Raw genomic sequence first — 19,330 nt, 5'->3', positions numbered from 1 at the left:
CTGAGCTGCCGGGGGCAAGTCCCAACTCCATTGCCTCTGTTTCCTCAGCTGTCAAATGGGAATGAGTGTCCACTCCGGTTATACAAGAGAGATACGACCCACACTGTCCGAGTGTCAGGGCCGCAGAGACCATCGGTCACTCCAGGGGGTGTGGGGGGCTTTATGGGAGCCCAGCACTGCCCATTCAGGAGAAACAGGTGCATTCATCGGCCAGCACAGAGCAGCGCCACGTGAGGGCATTCCAGGGGTGGAAACAAGCCCAGCTGACCACAGACCAGGCTCTTTCAGCAGCAGTGGGCCGTGGGTCTCACAGCTGTCCTGGGGGAGTCCCAGTGCTGTCATTTCAGCCTGAGCACCTGCAGCAAGGTGCCCTGAGGGTGAGCCCGACTGAAGTGACAGGTGCCCGGCAGCAGGGGCTCCGCCTGCCCGAGTGTGCCATGCTCCTCGCTCCATTTCCCCGGGATGCAGGAGGCCCCAGGCTCTCTCTGCTTCCAAGCATGCGGACCCTCGGAACCCCAGAGTGCCAACCCAGCCTTCTGCAGGTGAGGACCAGAGGTGGAGGGACATGGGTGACCCGGACGCCACCTGGGGTGGGGTTTGACTGCAGCAAGCCCCTGGCCTTTGGAAGAACGAGTACGGCCCGAATTCTAGCCCAGGTCCCACCCTCAGTACTCATTTCCACTTGGTCCCCGAGCACCCTGTACCCCTGCTTTGGGGCTTTAAGTGAAAACAACTGCAGTTGAACAACCTTCTCTCCCCAGCCCAGCGAAAAGCCCAGCATCTCGGGTGAGATCTACAAACGCAGGATGGCCCAGCATGGGCTGTGGAGTCCGAGGGAGCCCACAGCACACACAGTACACATGGCACACTCGGCACACTCAGCACACACAGCACACTCGGCACACGCAGCACACTCAGCACACACAGCACACACAGTACACACAGCACACTCAGCACACACAGCACACACGGCACACACGGCACACTCGGCACACACAGCACACTCAGCACACACAGCACACACGGCACACTCAGCACACACGGCACACACGGCACACACGGCACACTCAGCACACACAGCACACTCGGCACACACGGCACACACAGCACACACAGCACACACGGCACACACGGCACACTCAGCACACACAGCACACTCAGCACACTCAGCACACACAGCACACGCAGCACACTCAGCACACACAGCACACACAGCACACTCAGTACACACAGCACACACAGCACACGCAGCACACACAGCACACTCAGCACACTCAGCATACACAGCACACTCGCCACACTCAGCACACACAGCACACTCAGCACACACGGCACACACAGCACACTCAGCACACACAGCACACTCAGCACACACGGCACACACAGCACACTCAGCACACACAGCACACTCAGCACACTCAGCACACACAGCACACTCAGCACACACAGCCACGGTGGTGAAATGGCTGCGTGGGGGAGTCACTTCCACACTCGGAGTCCCACCTCCGCCCCCACCACCAACGATGTGAGTTCCCTGCACGGTGCCCGGGAAGCAGGAAGCTCTCAACACACCCTGTGTCCTGTCTCGAGGATCAAAGCAATCACTGTTTATTTTCTATCCAAAGCAAAGGAAAAGTCTTTACTTCCTGAAGAAGCTCTAGAGCCTCTATCAGGGCAGCCTCTGTGACAGGGACCCCGGAGCAGGTGGTCCCACCGCTTCTTTGAAGAAGTGTGAACGCACGAATCCCAAACGACACCCTCTCCGCGCGAATGATCCCCGGGTCCCAGCGGGGCTCCTGTGCTGGGGGGCAGTCTGCAGCGGCGCGCAGCTCTTACCCATGACCAAGGCGAGTCCGAGTAGCCCTTGTCCTGAGGGCGCTCCCAGGTGGAGCTGCAGGTGTCCTCTGGCTCCCCCATGGCCCAGCCGTCGGGAGTCTGGCCGCCTCACTGCCTCCACCAAGCCTGGGAGAAAAATGTCGCTCAGCGTCCCGTGTCCCCTCCTGTGAGCAGGGAGGCTGGGCCCTCGACGCGGCGCGGGGCAGGCGGCTTCCCTTTACACCCAGGAGCCCTGCCAAGTCACAAGGCTCTGGGAGAGCGGAGTGTTGAATTGCAGATCCTCTCCCACCTGGGGACTGGCTCACAAGCCCTGTGGAGACACCTCCAGTCCCAAAGGATGCGGGATCCCACAGGTGCCACCTTCTGCAGACTCGGTGAGAGGAGTCACGCTGGGGCGTGACCCCTGCTGGCCGGTGGGCGGCACTGGACTCCTGTCCTCAGCAGCTCTCTGAGGCACCGCGAGGAAGACTCGGAGGCTGGCTCCCTCCCCCAAGGTCGCACAGCCCCAACGGGCAGAGTCAAGGTTCAGGTCAGGGATTCCACAGGCAGAGACAAGAGGGAGAGACACCTCGTGCGCGGGGGCAGGAAGCCTTGTGAGAGGCTGTGAAGATAGCACACTGAAGCTTGGGGACTCCTTCGTCTCTGTCCTCTGCGCTGCGTCCACACACCTCGGGAAGCCAGGAACCTCGGGCCAGAGGGCCATCAGCGTCACCTCCAGCCCGCTCAGCGGCATCCGTCATCACGACAGCTCTCGGTTCCGAATACGTCCCCCACACCGAGAGCTGGTGATACGTCCCCCACACCGGGAGCTGGCGATATGTCCCCCACACCAGGAGCTGGCAGTCGGGCCACATGCCAGCATGGAACTCACACAGCAACACTCTAAGGTTACAGGTCAAAAATAGGAGCTTGAAGAACTGGCCTCGGGTCCCCACATGGGAAGAGGCGAAGCAGGGCCAGGCCAAGCTCAGGAGCAGGGCTGGTGACCAGCCCCCATCCTGCCGGGAGTCAGGGCCCACGCGATGAGCCCGGGTGTAGAGGGACCCGCAGCCAGGTGGCAGGGAGGCACGTCATGAGGGCAGTTTCTGACGAGGCTGAGGGCAGAGGGCATGCTGCAGGGGTGAGGCAGAGGCTGCAGGAGTGAGGCAGAGGCTGCAGGGGTGAGGCAGAGGCTGCAGGAGTGAGGCAGAGGCTGCAGGGGTGAGGCAGAGGCTGCAGGAGTGAGGCAGAGGCTGCAGGGGTGAGGCAGAGGCTGCAGGAGTGAGGCAGAGGCTGCAGGGGTGAGGCAGAGGCTGCAGGAGTGAGGCAGAGGCTGCAGGGGTGAGGCAGAGGCTGCAGGAGTGAGGCAGAGGGCAGAGGTTGCAGGGGTGAGGCAGAGGCTGCAGGGGTGAGGCAGAGGCTGCAGGAGTGGGGCAGAGGCTGCAGGGGTGAGGCAGAGGCTGCAGGGGTGAGGCAGAGGCTGCAGGAGTGAGGCAGAGGGCAGAGGTTGCAGGGGTGAGGCAGAGGCTGCAGGGATGAGTCAGAGGCTGCAGGGGTGAGGCAGAGGGCAGAGGCTGCAGGAGTGGGGCAGAGGCTGCAGGGGTGAGGCAGAGGCTGCAGGGGTGAGGCAGAGGCTGCAGGAGTGAGGCAGAGGCTGCAGGGGTGAGGCAGAGGCTGCAGGGTTGAGGCAGAGGCTGCAGTCTGCTTTGACAGGGCGGAGTGGGGGACACTTTGCCGTCTCACCCGGAGAGAGAAAGGATGGTAGCCGGAGCACCTGGGGGGCAGGGCAGGGGCTTTAGGATACTGGAATCTGAGCTTGTGGGCAGGGGAAGCCACGGCCCGTGGAAGGAGGAGGGGTCAGAGAGAGGGCCGTTGGAGGCAAATGTGCAGCTGAGTGATGAGTCGCCCCCCCCCCACTGACAGCTCTCACCACGGAGACCGAGACCAGCCCCCAACTCCAGTCCCCTCGAACTGTGACTCCGCCTCCTGAAGTCTTCCGACTCCCCCATGGCTCTTTGAAGCACCCTCTCTGGTTCTCCAGATCCCTCCCCAGCCAGGCTTCTCCGGCTTCACTGAGGGCGCCTCCTCACTCCAGGGGGGTCATGACCCCAGACTCACCTGGGGTTGCGTGAGAGAAGCGCAGGAGTACGCGAGGTGACGGCGTGTCCTGGCTCCTGCAATGGCTCTGACTGCCCTCCCTTCGCAGGTTCAGGGCTCAGTGGCTTCCCCAGGTGCTGCAGCAGGTAAGGGCAGAGAGGTGCTTGGTCCCGGGCCACTGTGCCCAGTCCTGGCCACACAGGTGCCCCCGCCTTCCTCGCCCCGGAAAACCAGAGTGCTGGGGAGAGCCCAATGCGCACAGCCGCAGAGATGGGTGTCCCCACCCCACCCCTGGAGTACTTCCCAGACGGAATGCTGCGGATGCCTGAGGTGGCAGGGAGAGAATGACAGCACTTGAAGACACTTCTGCTGAGCTGGGTCACCACCACTCTTGACTATTTTTAATTCATCCTGCCAAGGTATTTTTAGAGCCTCATGACCCATCAGTGATAAGACCGTGAGTGGATATACCTGGCCGTGTTTAGCATTTAGCCAGAAATCTGAAGGAAGCACAGTACATGTCCCAGGGATGGTCGCTCTGGTCACAGCAGACCCGGCGTCGTCGCTTCGATTAGAGAGACGCGGGCCCGTGCAGCCTCCGGTAGGAAGGAGACGGGGCACGGTGCCCGGCGCCTGGACCCCTGCAGCAGCCTCGCAGCATGGTGGGCACAGGGCGGTCAGGCTGACACGCATCCTGCTGAGAGCCGGCACTGGTTTGGCTGCGACACCTCGAAAACGGGATGCGAGCGATGACGGGGCTCCCAGAAGCTGTGTCCGTGGTTAAATCTGAGTCTGAGTCATGCAGGTCTGGGCGCTGGGTCTGACTCTGACCTTTAGCAGCCGTTCTGACTCAGGGCAAGGCAGCCGCTGAGAGCCCTCCTTTCCTTATCTGGGAAACACAGGGATAAAAATAGTCCCTCTCTCGTAGGGTTGTCGTGGGGACACTTGAGGCCAACCACCAAGAGTCCTTGACCCCGTGCCTGGCACGTATCAGACCTGCACAAAGCAGTCACAGCCACTAATCCTCACAATTACTTTCAGGCTTTAACAGCTCCGCTTCTCGGACACAGAAACTGAGCCTGTGGACTTTGGATTTCCATCGGCTGCAGACTCTCCCAATTTTCCTCCAATAGAGCTGCCGAGGGGTCCATCACTGCCCAAGGGGCCATGGCCAGGACCAAGCTGAACGTCCCCTGAAACACTCACCGTGTGTCCTGGCTGTGAGGAACCCACAGGTGTCCCTGCCTCCAGGCTGCCGGCGCGGAATCTGGGGCTCACTTGTGAGCCCCCCAGAGCACTTTGGATTTTGCCCTTTTTAAATCCTACTTCATGCTGTGACCTCTTCCCAGAACACCTTTACCCTCCTCTCTTCCTTTTCCAATTGCCCACTTTCCAGGCCCAGGTCAGACCTCCTTCCACAGAGCCTTCCCCGATCTCTCCACCCCGGAATGACCGGTCCATCCTTTGACCTTTCAGGGAAAAGATGAGGTTGGACTGACATTTCTATTCCATGAGCCAAATGCTTTTCTTATACGTATTCTCTCTACTTCTCAAGGTGTTATCATTGCCAGGAGAGGAAGCGGGCTCAGGAGGCTCACCTGGCCAGGAGGAGGAGCACAGAGAATCCGCACCATCCACTCCCCGGAGTTGACAGCGTGACCCGGAAGTTACCCGAGCTCACGCCCCATCAACCCCACCACTTTAGATGCCCTCAGGACAGGACCCAGGCCTTACTCATCCTTGGTTCCAGCAGTACCTCACACGGTGGGGAGGACACAAAATGGGGGGAAATTTACATTCGGTTGTTTTAAATTAATAAACTAATGGCTTTTTAAGAGCTGTTTAGGTTTACAGAAAAACTGAGCAGGAAGCACAGAATTCCCAGGTACGCCTGTTCCACACATAGACAACTTTCCCCAGCATCAACATCCCACACCAGAGTGGTCCATTTGTTACAACTGATGAACCTACGTGGGTACATCATTATCACCCAAAGCCCGTAGTTTGCCAGGAGGTCCACTCCTGGTGGTGTACATTCTACGTTCTGACAACTGTATAATAACGTGTTTCCATCACTGGGGTGTCATACAGAGTAGTTTCACTGCCCTAAAAAATCCTCTGTGCTCACTTTGTCTATCCCTCCCTCCATGTCTTTTCATGGCTTCATAGCTCATTTGTTTTTAGCACTGGACAATATTCCATTGTCTGGAAGGATCACCATTTGTGAGGACCTGCTGAAGGACATCTTGTCTGCTTTCAAGCTTGGGCAACTGTAAATAAATCTGCTACAAACATCTGTATGCAGGTTTTTGTGTGGACATAAGTTTCCAACACCAAGGAGCGCAATTGCTGAGTCCTGTGATAAGAGCACGTTGAGTTCTTTAAGAAACCACCAGACTAGACTGTCTTCCAAAGTGGCTGGACCATGTTGCCCTCCCACCGGCAGTGAAGGAGAGTTCCTCCTGCTCCACGTCCTCGTCAGCGCGTGGTGTTGTCTGGGTCCAGATTTTGGCCACTCTAATGGTGTGCAGTGACATTTCATCGCTGTTTTAATTTGCATTTCCCTGATGACATAAGATGTGGACCATCTTTTCATAGGCTTATTTGCTATCTGTGTATCCTTTTTTGGTGACGTGTCTATTAAGGTCTTTGGCCCATTTTTAAATTGGACTGTCGATTTTCTTATTGTTGAGCTCTCAAAGTTCTGTGTATTTGGGATGACAATCTTCTATCACACACATACACTAGGTCAGTCAAGGTCCCAGTAGAAAGTAGGTGGAACACATTCTCCCGCTGCTCCATTGGAATGACATCCTCAGCAGACTGGGAAAGCGTGATACCTGAGGATGCACCGGCCAGTGACAAAGGACAACCCTCACCGAGAATAACAGCTGCCAAATGTTGATGCGCTGGCAAGTCCCTGACCAGTTGCTTCTGGGACAGTCCCCAGAGGCACAGTCCATGGTGCACGCACACTGCAGGTCCCAAGATTTCACACGAATTCACTCATTTATTCTTCGCATAGACTTCACAGTGTAGATAATATTTTTTCAAATGCAGAAATGGGTTGAGAGAGGTTTAAAAAACTTGCCCAAGGACATTCAGCCCAACTCATGTCTATCAGGTCCCAGGGGAAGCCACTTTCCAGCCAGTATGTGTTAGGGGGAAATGGAACTAAGAAAAGTGAATGCAGCTACAGCCTCACACTCGTGGTCTCGCATTTGCTCAGGGGCCCTTGGGGTGGGTGGGTCCTCCCTTTCAGAGGAGGAGGCTCTTGCTAAGGGGAGCTCACCCAGTCTCCAGGCGCTGAGAGAGAGGGAGCATAGGCTGTGGAAGGGGAATGGAGACCAGCAGTTTGCAGGAGGCCCAGCCCCAGCCCAGTGCTGACCCTGGACTCCTAGCTGGGTGTGGGCACGGCCTCTGGGCACCTTCCTCAGTTTGCTCATCTTGGTGCTCCGCGCCAAGCAGGGCGCTGTCCACGACCCTGGTGCTGAAGCCACAGGCTGGGGTCCTGCTCAGCCCCGCTCTCTCTCCCTCCTCCTGCTGCTGCTGCTGCTGCTGCTGCTGCTGCTGCTGCACCTACTACTTCATGCACGTCCTCAGCGTGGCCCCCTGAGCACTGAGCTCTGCCTGGCCCTGTGCAGCGCCAGCCAGTGGTGGGCTGACATCTGGCAGGACCTGTCTCCCTTGGCCTGACCCTGCCCATGGCCATTATCACGGGGCAGAAGCAGGAGCTAAGACTGCGGATGGAGTACAAGAGCCGGCCTCGCCCATGCACAAGTGCCAGTGACCAGTGTGCCATGCTCGATTTTCATCCAGATAAGGAGGAGGGGGAGCAAGACCACTGACATTTTCACTTCTAATTCTCAGGACCATCCAGAAAATTGGGTCTCACTGCCCCATCTTACAGCCAAGGTGAAGACTTAAGATAACTAACTCAAAGTCTTGCAGGAGTGATGACCAAATGTTACTGGGTATAAGAATTACCTGGGGAGCCCTGGCCAGTTTGGCTCAGCGGTTAGAGCGTCGGCCTGCGGTCTGGAGAGACCCGGGTTTGGTTCCCGCTAAGGGCACGTACTTTGGTTGCAGTTTGTCCCCGGCCCTGGTTGGTCGTGCGGGTGGCAGCCACTCGATGTGTCCCTTCATGTCGATGTTTCTGTCTGTCTCTCCCTTCCTCTCTCTCCCTCCCACTCTATCTGTACAAAAAATGGAAAAATATCCTCAGGTGAGGATAAAAAAAAAAAAAAAGAATTACCTGGGGAGCCTGTAAAGATACAGACTTCATAGCCCACCCCGTGCTTCTGTGCTTTTATTATCAGCGAAAGGAGTCATATTTAGCCCATGACTAGCTAGACAGACCAACCAATGCAATTGGATTTTGTGCAGATGTCGATCACAGACCTGAACATTCAACATTAATAAAGATTTCAGAAGAAATACAGATACCAACTGCAGCCTTCACAAGAATATGGAAAAACATAAAGTTAAACCCAATCCGAAAACATTCCTTTGCTTCAGAATTGCTTACCATGGTCCCAATAAAGAGAATTATTCAGAGCCAGCGAGGAAGGAGCCCTAATTTTTGAAAAGTCACTTCCTGTATCAGATATTTTTACAGGATATCAAATTTCTAACCCAAATTTGGACCTGATAATAAAGGAGACCAAAAAACAAACAAAACCCCAAACCCACCAGCAGCAGTAACCATACTAATGGAAGTGGGCGCACCGGGGCAGTCAGAACAGTGGGAGCTGCTCCTACCATCACATCAGGTAGACTGATCACGCCTCAGGCCTCAGCAGGCCAGTCCGAATACTGCCTGCCTCAATGCTGGCCCAAGCGCACCAGGGCCACAGAGCAGCGTGGGACACTCATCTTCCTCCCAGCAGCCTCCACAAGGACTCTGACCGGCGGGCAGCAGGATAACCTAGCGGCAGCCAGCGCACTGCCGCGCCCTGATCTGGCCTTGGCAGTGAACCACATACTCAGAATGCCTGGTGGCTAAGTCCCAACACTTCTCACAGACCGGTGGCATCTAAGCTGCACCAGTGTGTTCTCCAACAAATGTATACAGGGTGTCTGTAGATTCTACTACATTTTGAAAATGAAATCAATTTTAATAAGCACTGGCTTTATCATTACACTTTTTTGTGTATAAATTTGGGGGGATACCCTATATTTTGGACCTATGCTTTGGGGGGGAAGTGTCAAGCAAGGTATGTGTTGAAATTATCCCACTTGCAGAGTTCGTGTGGTGCAGACTGACCAAGGCAATGAAAACTGTGAAATGTGCTGGAGGCAAGCGTTTGATGTTACATGTGCGAATCCCTTCAGAGTAGTAACATCGTTCAACAAATAGTGCATTAACAAATATTTAACTTGAGACATAAAGTCTGTGTTAACACAACAAAATAAAAAAAAATGTAATGATAAAGCCAGTGCTTATTAAAATTGATTTCATTTTCAAAATGTAGTAGAATCTACAGACACCCTGTATACATTTGTTGGAGAACACACTGGTGCAGCTTAGATGCCACCGGTCTGTGAGAAGTGTTGGGACTTAGCTACCAGGCATTCTGAGTATGTGGTTCACTGCCAGGGCCAGATCAGGGCACGGCAGTGCGCTGGCTGCCGCTGGGTTATCCTGCTGCCTGCCGGTCAGAGTCCTTGTGGAGGCTGCTGGGAGGGAGATGAGTGTCCCAAACGCAAATGAGGATTCTTTTGGTTCACCTTTATTTTTAGTGTCTTAGCAGTGATTTGGTTCACTGTCTATATTATGTTTCTAACCAATGAAATTGCTCACAGTTTTTGAAAGCACAGAAGCTGTAGAGTTTTTCCAGAAAGGTTTTAAAACCCCAAAGGTTAACTACTAACTAAACATATTTTTACCTTCGATTTCTGTCTTGACTGGCAGCTACAATTTGGTAGTAGGCATGCCGTCATTGATACAAACCTGTTTGGTTCCCCAGCACACTGATTGTCATGGACAGTGTTTTATTTTTCTCTCGGCGTTGATTTGTGAGCATGCATTAAGATGCAAAAAGCATGGCTGATAACTCCTTAAAAGGGTACAGCACCCTATTTATATATTTGTTGGTTTTATTTTATTTTTTTAAATACATTGTCATTGCTGTTTTAGAGAGAAAGGAAGGGAGAAACAAAAACATCGATGTGAGAGAGAAACATAGACTAGCTGCCTCCTACATGCCCCTCACTAGAAATTGAGCCCAAAACCCGGGCATGTGCCCTGACCAGGAATCGAACTGAAATCTCTCAGCCCATGGGATGACACTCAATCCACTAAGCCACACCGGCTGGGCTGTTTTGTACTGATTTTAAAGTGCTATGAAAATATTCAGGTTTTTAAAAAAATGTTTGCAAAAGAAAAATATTCAGAAGGAAAAACACATATATTTTTAATTTAAAAAATTAAACATTAAGCCCTGGCCAGTTTGGTTCAGCAGTTAGAGCATCGGCCTGCGGACCAGAGAGACCTGGATTCGGTTCCTGCTAGGGGCACGTACCTTGGTTGCAGTTTGTCCCTGACCCCGGTTGGGGCTGTGTGGGTGGCAACCAGTCAATATGTCTCTCTCACATCGATGTTTCTCTTTCTCTCTTCCTCCCTCTCCCCCTCCTGCTCTATCTGAAGATGAATGTAAAAATGTCCTCGGGTGCAGGTGGAAAAAAAAAATTTAAACATTAAAAAAACAAGGTAGCCCTGTCGATGTGGCTCAGTGGTTGAGCATCAACTCATGCACCAAGAGGTCACCGGTTCGATTCCCGGTCAGGACACATGCCCAGGTTGTGGGCCCGATCCCCAGTGGGGGGCGTGCAGGAGGCAGCTAATCGATGTTCTCTCTCATCGATGTTTCTATCTCTCTCCCTTTCCTTTCCTCTCTCTCTCATATTAATAAAATTAAAAATAAATTTAAAAACAAGGTATATAAACTTGTTTTTCATAAGTCAAAAAAATAAATAATAACACAAGGCTTGTCATGGACAACAGCTGTCTCATCCCCACTCTCTGGTTTATATTCTCTCGTCTAGACATCGCCACCATCCACTCACCTCTGGCCACCCTGCCAGTCAGCGGAGTAGGGGAAGAGCGGCAGGGAGCTCGGAGGAATCAAATGGCCCTGCTCCAATGACTGTACTTCCCGTTAGTCACCCTAAGAAAAGCCCCAGGTCCCTTCAGTTTCTTTACCACGGCGAAGCCCAGAGCGCCCCGACGCGGTCTTCCTGTGCCCGTTCCTATGCATTTCCAGCTGCCCCTGTTTCCAACTGTCTTCTTTTCCTCTTCCGGTGATACTTCCACATGTTAATATACCCCCACTTGTATGGACGTAGTCTTATTTCCTTTCCAAAACTGCCTTTCCTGTCGTGTCTTTAGTTTTATAAATTTCTACTTTATCGTCGACGTATGACAGATGCCTCCCATTCTCTCCCTCTTGGCCTCCCTCCACCCACCCCCCGCGCCCCAGGCCATTCGATTTGTAAGCAGGTAGCCCCCGGAAATCACTGGCCACACAAGCTCCTCTCAAAATGATGTGATTAATATCCGCCAAAGAAACAACAAATGCATCATAAGCTTTATTTAGAAGGCTGGGACAAACAAGAGTATCAGTTTGTTTTTTTCAAGTTTAAATTAACTAATGAGGCGGGGAGAACAGCACAAAGCTGCCTATTTACAAAAGACAGACGTAACTGAAGAGGGTAAGTTTTTATTCCAGAATAGGAATAACGACACGCACAAAACGATGGTTTTATAAACATGGAACTAAACCTTTCATACTCATGGACTTTTCTTCGTAGGGAGAAAAGACTGACATTAATTCTTTGGTATCCTCTTTTAAAATAATTGCTTCTTGAACGGTTGTCCATGAGAGTGCTTACAAATGTCCAAGATGGATATATAAACATGCATTCTGATGACTGATTTTTGAGCATCATTCAGCTTCTCCTTCGGTGACCGCCCACTCCAATGCAGAGTGGTGTGGGGAAGACAGACTCCAGCAGTGTGACTCTGCTCCTTTCCAGCTGTCATCTTGGGGATGTGCACCCTCTGCATGTCAACCTTCTCGCTTTTGCAATGGGGTACAATTCCACCCACACCGGCTGTGGGAAGGGTTCATCAAGATCATAACTGTGAAAGCACATGGCCCAATGCCTGGCCTATAGGTAAGGTTCTAAAATGCTGGTTTAAAAAACATTCTAGTAGCCTAGCAGGTGTGGCTCAGTGGTTGAGTGTCGACCCCTGCACCCAGAGGTCACTGGTTCGATTCCCAGTCAGGGCACATGCTCAGGTTGTGGGCCCGGTCCCCAGTGGGGGGGCGTGCAGGAGGAGGCCAATTGATGTTTTCTCTCATCGATGTTTTTATCTCTCCCTCCCTCTCCCTTCCCCTCTCTCTAAAACTGATAAAGAAAATTAAATTAAGAAACATTCTAGTAGTCAAGAGAAAGTGTGAGTATCATGGAACATTCCTGCTGTCTCTGTCTACCCCCCTTCCTCTCTGGCCAGAGACCAAGCATTCATAAGAAAAGACAAGCTAGCCTGGCTGGTGTAGTTCAGTTGGTTGGGCATTGTCCCAAGCGCTGATGCCCGGTTGGATTCCTGGTCAGGGCACGTGCCCGGGTTGCGGGATCCCCAGTAGGGGACATGCAGGAGGCAGCCCATCGATGTTTCTTGCTCCCTCTTCTCTCCTCTCTCTCTAAAATCAATAAAATCACTTTTTTTAAAAAACGCCAAAAAAAATAGACAAGCTATTTATGGAACGAAAGCTGAGCTTTAATAAATTATGGTCAGAAGTCTAGTTCTTATCAGGTTGTTTATGTATCACGCTGGCTGTTTTTATTATTTATTTGTTTCAAGTAAGCCATCTGGTCCTCCTTCCTTTGTAAGGCAAATTCTGTTTCTTCGGGTCAAGCGCTATAACCAAATTTCCTTCCCGAAATCTTTTAGTTTGAAAGAAAGTTTCTTTTCACTTTTGCCCTTTCTAAGAGGTAGGGTATTTACCCTATACTATTTTAATAGAGTTGTATTTGCTCTGAATTAAAACAATTCCTTTTACTTTACTGACGTTGATACTTTTGGGCTAGCTTTTTGAAAACCAAACTCCGAGGCAACTACATAATTCTTGTTCAGTGAAATACTTAGCTTTTCCTTGCCTCCAGCCTTCACAGTTAAATTGTTCTTTTGGGATATTGCTCGGTAGATGATAGGGAAACCTACATAGCTCAAATCATACCCATCGTGTGAAACCCTGGCCCCTCTGTGAGACCATCCAAGAGGCCAGAACTAGGAGAAAAGTCAAGTTCGTCCATGGAAGTACACGGATCTCACCACAGGCGGCCAAACTTTGTTCTTTAGAAAATGGGCTTCGACGTAGGTCGGGGCAATGCGGCCGGCCCAGAACTCGATGCTGGTTCAGTGCCTGCAGGCCACCTGCCGATCCTGGTCCCTCTCAGAACGTCTCCCTCATCTCTGGGCCTTGGTCCTGGCACACCACAAGCGGTTTGCACAAGACAGTCTCTGGGGCCCGGTTCAGTTCAAATACCCCGTGGTTCTAATTCTTCCTTTAGCCTCAACAGCATGAGGTTCCGAAGGCTCCACTCTTCCCGAAAAACCTGCTGGTGTGGCCCTCAGATGTGTCGTCCGGTGAGAAAAAAGAGCGGCCGGTCCTCCTTGGCGTTGGCGGTCTGGAACTCGTCGCGCAGTCGGAACTGCCACTGGTCTTCCAGCTCCAGGCGGACCACCGTCTGGCGGAGTGAGTTCCGGTCCTGGCAGATCACGCACAAGGTCGCGCCTGCACGGACGACAGCAGAGGCGTGGGAAGGAAACAGGTGAGTTTATCCAACAGAAACCTACTGCCTGGGTTCTGCTTGCGAGAAAGAAATACGACGCTGCTTGGAAGGCAAGGACCAGATGCCCAAGTGACCTCGTTTTTGCGAAATGCTTCCTAATCTTAGCAAGACAGACCCCGCGATGCCATGGGCAGGCCTGGCAGGTGAGATCAAATGGAGGCAGAAGAAACGTGGACAGAAAAGGAGAACTGGAAAGAGACTCTGGTGGGATATTTCTCAGCGGCAGCCCCGGGTGTGAACCGGCCACCTGACCACCTCAAGGCCCAACCCCACCTTCCCCCACCCAAGGAGACCACCCAACCAGGCTGATGCAGCTCCCACCTCTAACCACCTGCCCAGCCAGGTGAATTTTCCTCCTCTTGAATTCCAGTATAATCAAGACATCATTTATGTCCATTCATTCATTCATTCATTCATTCTGTTGCTCTGCTGTCTCTCTACTACCTACCTACCTTCCCACCTTCTTCCCTACATGTCCTATCCTCCCACTAGACACATATTTCCCAAGGGCAGAGAGTGTTGTAGAGCTTCTCACTGTTTCCCAAGGCCTTATACTGTGTGGGGCTCCGCAAATACCTGCTAGACAAGGTCAGAGTGAAGACCAACCAAGGAAAACTGCACGTCAGTTAGGGACCCCAGCTGGACTGGAAATCCTGTTTTTAAGTCACACAGAATGAACGTCTGTCACTCTGAGCCACTCCAGCAAGAAAACAGCTACAGAAGGAGAAAGATTAGCGTGAAAGTCAAGAAACATGCAGTCTCCCAAGGCGAGCAGAAAGAACCCATGTACTTGGAGGAGAAACATCTGTGGGGAGCTGGGTGCTGGTGCTAAGAATCTGGAGTGAAAAGGAACACACACAAGTTGAACGTATCTGCAATGTGCCCAAAAGAAAGGGGATGTGTCTGATCTCTACCCAACAGGAATGGGGGAGACAGTCTCCCTGGAGTCCCGGCCCCACCTTCCTGTACTTTCCTGGTGGTGTTTCCCCTTCTGAGCCTCAATGTCCCCTCTGGCAAATGGGCGACCAGGAGTCACCTTCTCAGAGGCACCAGGTGACGACAGCATTCAAGTCAAGACCCAGGGTGAGAGTCTGGGAAGTTACCTTTCAGAAAATGAAACTTTTTCAAGAAGCTGGCTCCCACGAAGGAGTCACAGAGGTAGAGCAGGAGTCCGCTGAACATGAAGTCAGCGCAGCTGATGTTTAAGGAGTGAGGCCTGGAGCTCACGTAACACACCGAGATCTGAAACACAGGGCAGCCGAGAGGAAACCCATCGCCTTCCGGGACGTGCTCAGCAACAGCACGCTGGGGCTTTGCAGCTAAGACACTGCTTGCTCCAGCTCAGGGGCTGGGGGGAGAAACCATCTTCCTGTGTTGTGTCCAAATCGCTATCCTGAGACTCAGCTCTACCCACGCACTAACTCGCTGCAGAATCAGAAATGTTTCAGCGTCAGAATTGCGTGTGCTTCCTAGCGTATCCTATTGGAGCACACCGTTTAAATTCTCTCAGCCTTGCCCTGGCCAGTTTGGCTCAGCGGTTAGAGCGTCGGCCTGCGGTCCAGAGAGACCCGGGTTCGGTTCCCGCTAAGGGCACGTACCTCGGTTGCAGTTTGTCCCCGGCCCTGGTCGGTCGGGCGGGTGGCAGCCACTCGATGTGTCCCTTTCACATCGATGTTTCTCTCTCTCTCTGTTCCTCTCTCTCCCTCCCACTCTACCTGAACAAAAAATGGAAAAGTTTCCTCTGGTGAGGATAAAAAATAAATAAATAAATTCTCTCAGCCTTTGTGTTATCGGCTGTGACGTGGGGTGAATCCCCGAGACGAAGTAGTTGCATGTGATTCTGAGTCCTAGATTCTGCTGCGCTTGTTCGAGGCATTTCTCAGTGGATGCCCTCGACGGTGCCCCCCTGAGAGTTACCTGAGACCCCAGGTCAAGGTAGCAGTCGACTAAGAGCACGGGGTGGGCGTGATTCTTCAGGGACAGCGGGAAGAAGCGGTGGCCGTGGCGCTGGAGGAACTTCTCCAGCAGCAGCTGCGCGGGGGCCGCCAGGAACGTGTGCTTGCTGTCCGGGGCGCAGATGTACTGGGCTGGCACGATGGCCACGGGGTTGTCGGACACCTGCGGGGGAAGGACGAGCGTCGGGCCCTCCCAGCCACCCTGGGCAGAGAAGGCCTGCCCATGGGAACGCAGGCTGGTGGCCCCGTCACGGAGGGCTGTGTCTCAGGGTGGTGCTGAGAGTTGAGAACACACACTTCACCAATAAAACTCTCTGCTAAGGAAGACTCGGTTTTACCAAAGTGGAACATGTGACAGCTGATCAATGTGATCAGTACAGGTTGTCAGCATTGATCTTTCCTGGTAGAAAGTTGGCCGCCTGGTCTAGAAAGAACAAGAGAATCCATGCACCTTGGGAACGTTACCCCAAGGCCAGGGATGCAAACCTAGGGCATGGTCAGTCTCCCCTGAGCCCCAGTTCCCACCCATGCCCACTGCCCGCATCGAGCCCACCACCTCATATTTCCCTGCTGACATCAGGAAAGCTAATCTGCTGGCACCCCTCAGGGATGGGTCATTACTCCCAGAGAGAAGTTAGGATGCTCCCACGACCCATAAGGTCCTGCCTTCTTCGCAGCTCATCCCTGCCCCTCCCCCCGCTGACCTTCACACTTGCTCCGCGCCAACCTCCTTGCTTCTACCCTCGGCATCATCGTCAGCCGGGTTCTCCCCCGTGCCTGGATACATCACTCTTCTCATCCTCCGGGGTCCTGCCTTAATGTCACCTCCTCAGGGACACCCACACACCCCCAGCCCACCACCAGTGAGGTGAGGTCTCTGTGACGCACACGTCACCCTTGGGGTACTTATCACAACGGCGCTTCACTACATAGCTATTTAACATCTGGCTCAGCTGCCAGGCTGAGTGAAGGGACCGGGTGCCCAGACAACACTTCATGAGTCAATAAACGAAAACAAGGAAGTTATTTCATTCAGATGAAATGTTATAAAACATTACGAGCTTTCCTCCATATAATCAATGCACAATCAAATCTAAAGACAGAAGCAAGATTATGCTCAGAATAGGAATAAAGATAAAATACCTAGGAGTTAATCAAAAGGATACGGAGGGAACTAAAAGAAAAATTAGTTTCTTTTTTTATTATTTATTATTTTTTTAAATCTTCACTCGAGGATATATTTCCATTTATCTTCAGATAGAGTGGGAGGGAGGGAGAGGGAAAGAGAGAGAGAGAGGACTATGTGAGAGACACATCGACTGGTTACCTCCTGCACGACCCCGACCAGGGCCAAAGATGAACCGCAAGTGAAGTACGTGCCCTTGATCTGAATCAAACCCACAACTCTTTTGTCTGTTGTCTGCGGGCCAACGCTCAAACCACTTAGCAAACCAGCCAGGGCAGAAAAATTAGTTTTCAAAGCACATAGGGCTTTTTGGTAGGAAGACTTAATATGGTGAAGACCTGAATTCCCCCCAATGAAACTGTCAATCTAACACAATTGCAGTAAAAAATCTCAGTAGTGGGGGGGACACTTCAAACGACTCCGAGTTCTGCTGGAAAGACAGACCTTTTCATTTAAGCATCTTGCTATTTTGTAAGAGAAGTGAGGAGGGACCGTCACTCCTGCTGATGAGGGAAGGGGAGGGGACGGAGCTGGACCTGCGTTCAGACCTGCCCGGCTCAGAGAAGGTAACCACGTAGGAGTTAGTGGGGACCGGGAAGGACGAGCTGGAAGAGGCAGCTGGCATGAGCCCTGGCTGATGCCATCGGGCATGATGCAAGGTAGACGGAGGTGGGAAGCAGAGGACAGGGCTCTGGCCCGGGAGGGGCGAGACCTGCAGGCAGGGGTAAGCCAGATCCACATCACTCCGAAAGACAGACCCCTCTCTGGGCTGGCTGTGACTTCACACGGACATCCCCAGGCCTGCCCGGCCAGCACCGACACAGCGGATCCTGCCTCTGCCCACCGGAGGCTGGCCCGCAGACAAACGCAAGCCATCAGGGGAGCCGGTCAGTGCCATCCAGACAGTCTTTGGCCAGGCGCTGTCCCAGGGCCCAGAGAAGAGCCCGCATCCCGCCTCGCCCCAGAGCTCCACACAGCAGAGAGACCAGACCAGTGAGCTCCGCGTGCCGAGCTGGAGACGGGCTCGGGAGCCCCGGGGGGCTGGGGCGGCAGTGCGCAGGGAGTTCTGTGTGGATGGGCACCGAGCAGACTCGGCGGAAACCTGCACAACACTACCCACGGGCCAGCCCACCCACGGACAGAGGCGGCCCTGTGGCCTCCTGCCAGCTCGCACCCCTGCCTTCATAGCACGAGGGGCAGCGCCAGCAGGGCACACGGTACCCACCTTGGAGGTGATGTGGAAGGACCGGTGCCCGCCCACCGCGATCTGCTTCTTCATCACGCTGAAGCGGTTGAACCGGCAGAGCAGGAGGCCGGCGCTGTGCACCCGGAGGTTGAAGTCCACGTCGTCACATAGGAACCTGCCCAGACGCAGGGGAGGGGACAGATCGCACAGGGCGCCGCTCCTGCGCCCGTCACGGCCTGCCTGCCCCAGACATGAGGGTGCCCCGGTACCAGGGACTAGGGAGTGGGGAGGCCCGTTCCTGCCCCGCAGACCTCCCTCCGGGAGGCAGGCGGCTAACAAGCGAGGAGAACAGGACAGGCTGTGCCGCCGGCACCAGGAAAGGCAGCTGCTCCCACGGTGCAAACCGCAGAAGGGCCACCACCTGCGGCCACACGGGCACGCTGTGAGGACGGCACGAGCACTCCGTCATCTATGTGTTCAGAAGAAATAAGCAAACCTCCCAGGGTAAAAAAAAAGAAGTAGCCACTTTTTCCAGCTGAGGAAACAAGGTTCACTGCAGAACCGGGTTCCTAGCAGCGTAGTCTGGCTCAAATCGGGCATCACATGGGCCACCTGAGGTGTGTGCCCACTGCCTGGCTCAGGGGCACCTGCCAAGCGTCGGTGCCTGGGTGATGCTCGAGATGGGAGCACTTCTGTGGCTGGTACGTGGAAAGCAACACATGGGAGCACTTTACAGTCTCTTCAGGGCTGACGCTCCTCAAAGCTAGGTGTTCAGAGGAGCCAGGAAAGTAAGAGAAAACACGTAAACACACGCTACAGACTTAGCCTCTAAATAAAGTGCGATGTGAACCCATGAAGGAAGTTGAATAATCCTGTGCAAGTCTCTCCTCCACAAATTATACAACAAAAATACAGAGAGAAAGAGAGAGAGAGAGAGAAAGGAAGAAAGGGAAGGGAGGAAGGGAGGAAGGGAGGGGAGGGAGGGAGGGAGGGAGGAAAGGAAGGAAGGAAGAAGGAAGGAAGGAAGGAAGGAAAGGAAGGAAGGAGGAGAAGGAAGGAAGGAAGGGAGGGAGGGATGGAGGAGGGAGGGAGGGAGGGAGGGGGAAGGAAGGAAGGAAGGAAGGAAGGAAGGAAGGAAGGAGTAAGGAAGGAAGGAAGGAGAAGGAAGGAAGGAGGGAAAGGAAGGAAGGAAGGAAGGAAGGAAGGAAGGAAGGAAGGAAGGAAGAGGAA

At 53.4% G+C, this 19,330-nt stretch overlaps 2 protein-coding genes across 2 annotated transcripts in view; both read right to left on the bottom strand.

Moving 5' to 3' along the window:
* Positions 1 to 2,071, bottom strand: part of LPIN1 (lipin 1) — a 110,127-nt gene extending 108,056 nt beyond the window's left edge. The window contains exon 1 of the mRNA XM_036262754.1: positions 1,837 to 2,071. Within this exon, the coding sequence (XP_036118647.1) occupies positions 1,837 to 1,917 (81 nt within the window). The 5' untranslated portion in view covers positions 1,918 to 2,071. The remainder of the gene's footprint in view (positions 1 to 1,836) is intronic.
* An 11,305-nt stretch (positions 2,072 to 13,376) lies between these two features.
* The window catches only part of GREB1 (growth regulating estrogen receptor binding 1), a 69,707-nt gene continuing 63,753 nt past the window's right edge, over positions 13,377 to 19,330 (bottom strand). The window contains exons 28-31 of the mRNA XM_036263438.1: positions 18,140 to 18,275; positions 15,691 to 15,891; positions 14,877 to 15,015; positions 13,377 to 13,715 (exon numbers count right to left, since the gene is read on the bottom strand). Coding sequence (XP_036119331.1) covers positions 13,552 to 13,715; positions 14,877 to 15,015; positions 15,691 to 15,891; positions 18,140 to 18,275 — 640 coding nt within the window. The 3' untranslated portion in view covers positions 13,377 to 13,551. The remainder of the gene's footprint in view (positions 13,716 to 14,876; positions 15,016 to 15,690; positions 15,892 to 18,139; positions 18,276 to 19,330) is intronic.

The sequence above is a fragment of the Molossus molossus genome, unplaced genomic scaffold (genome assembly GCF_014108415.1).
Source record: "Molossus molossus isolate mMolMol1 unplaced genomic scaffold, mMolMol1.p scaffold_m16_p_15, whole genome shotgun sequence".
Lineage (NCBI taxonomy): Eukaryota > Metazoa > Chordata > Mammalia > Chiroptera > Molossidae > Molossus > Molossus molossus.
This window is presented reverse-complemented; position numbering and strand designations above follow the sequence as displayed.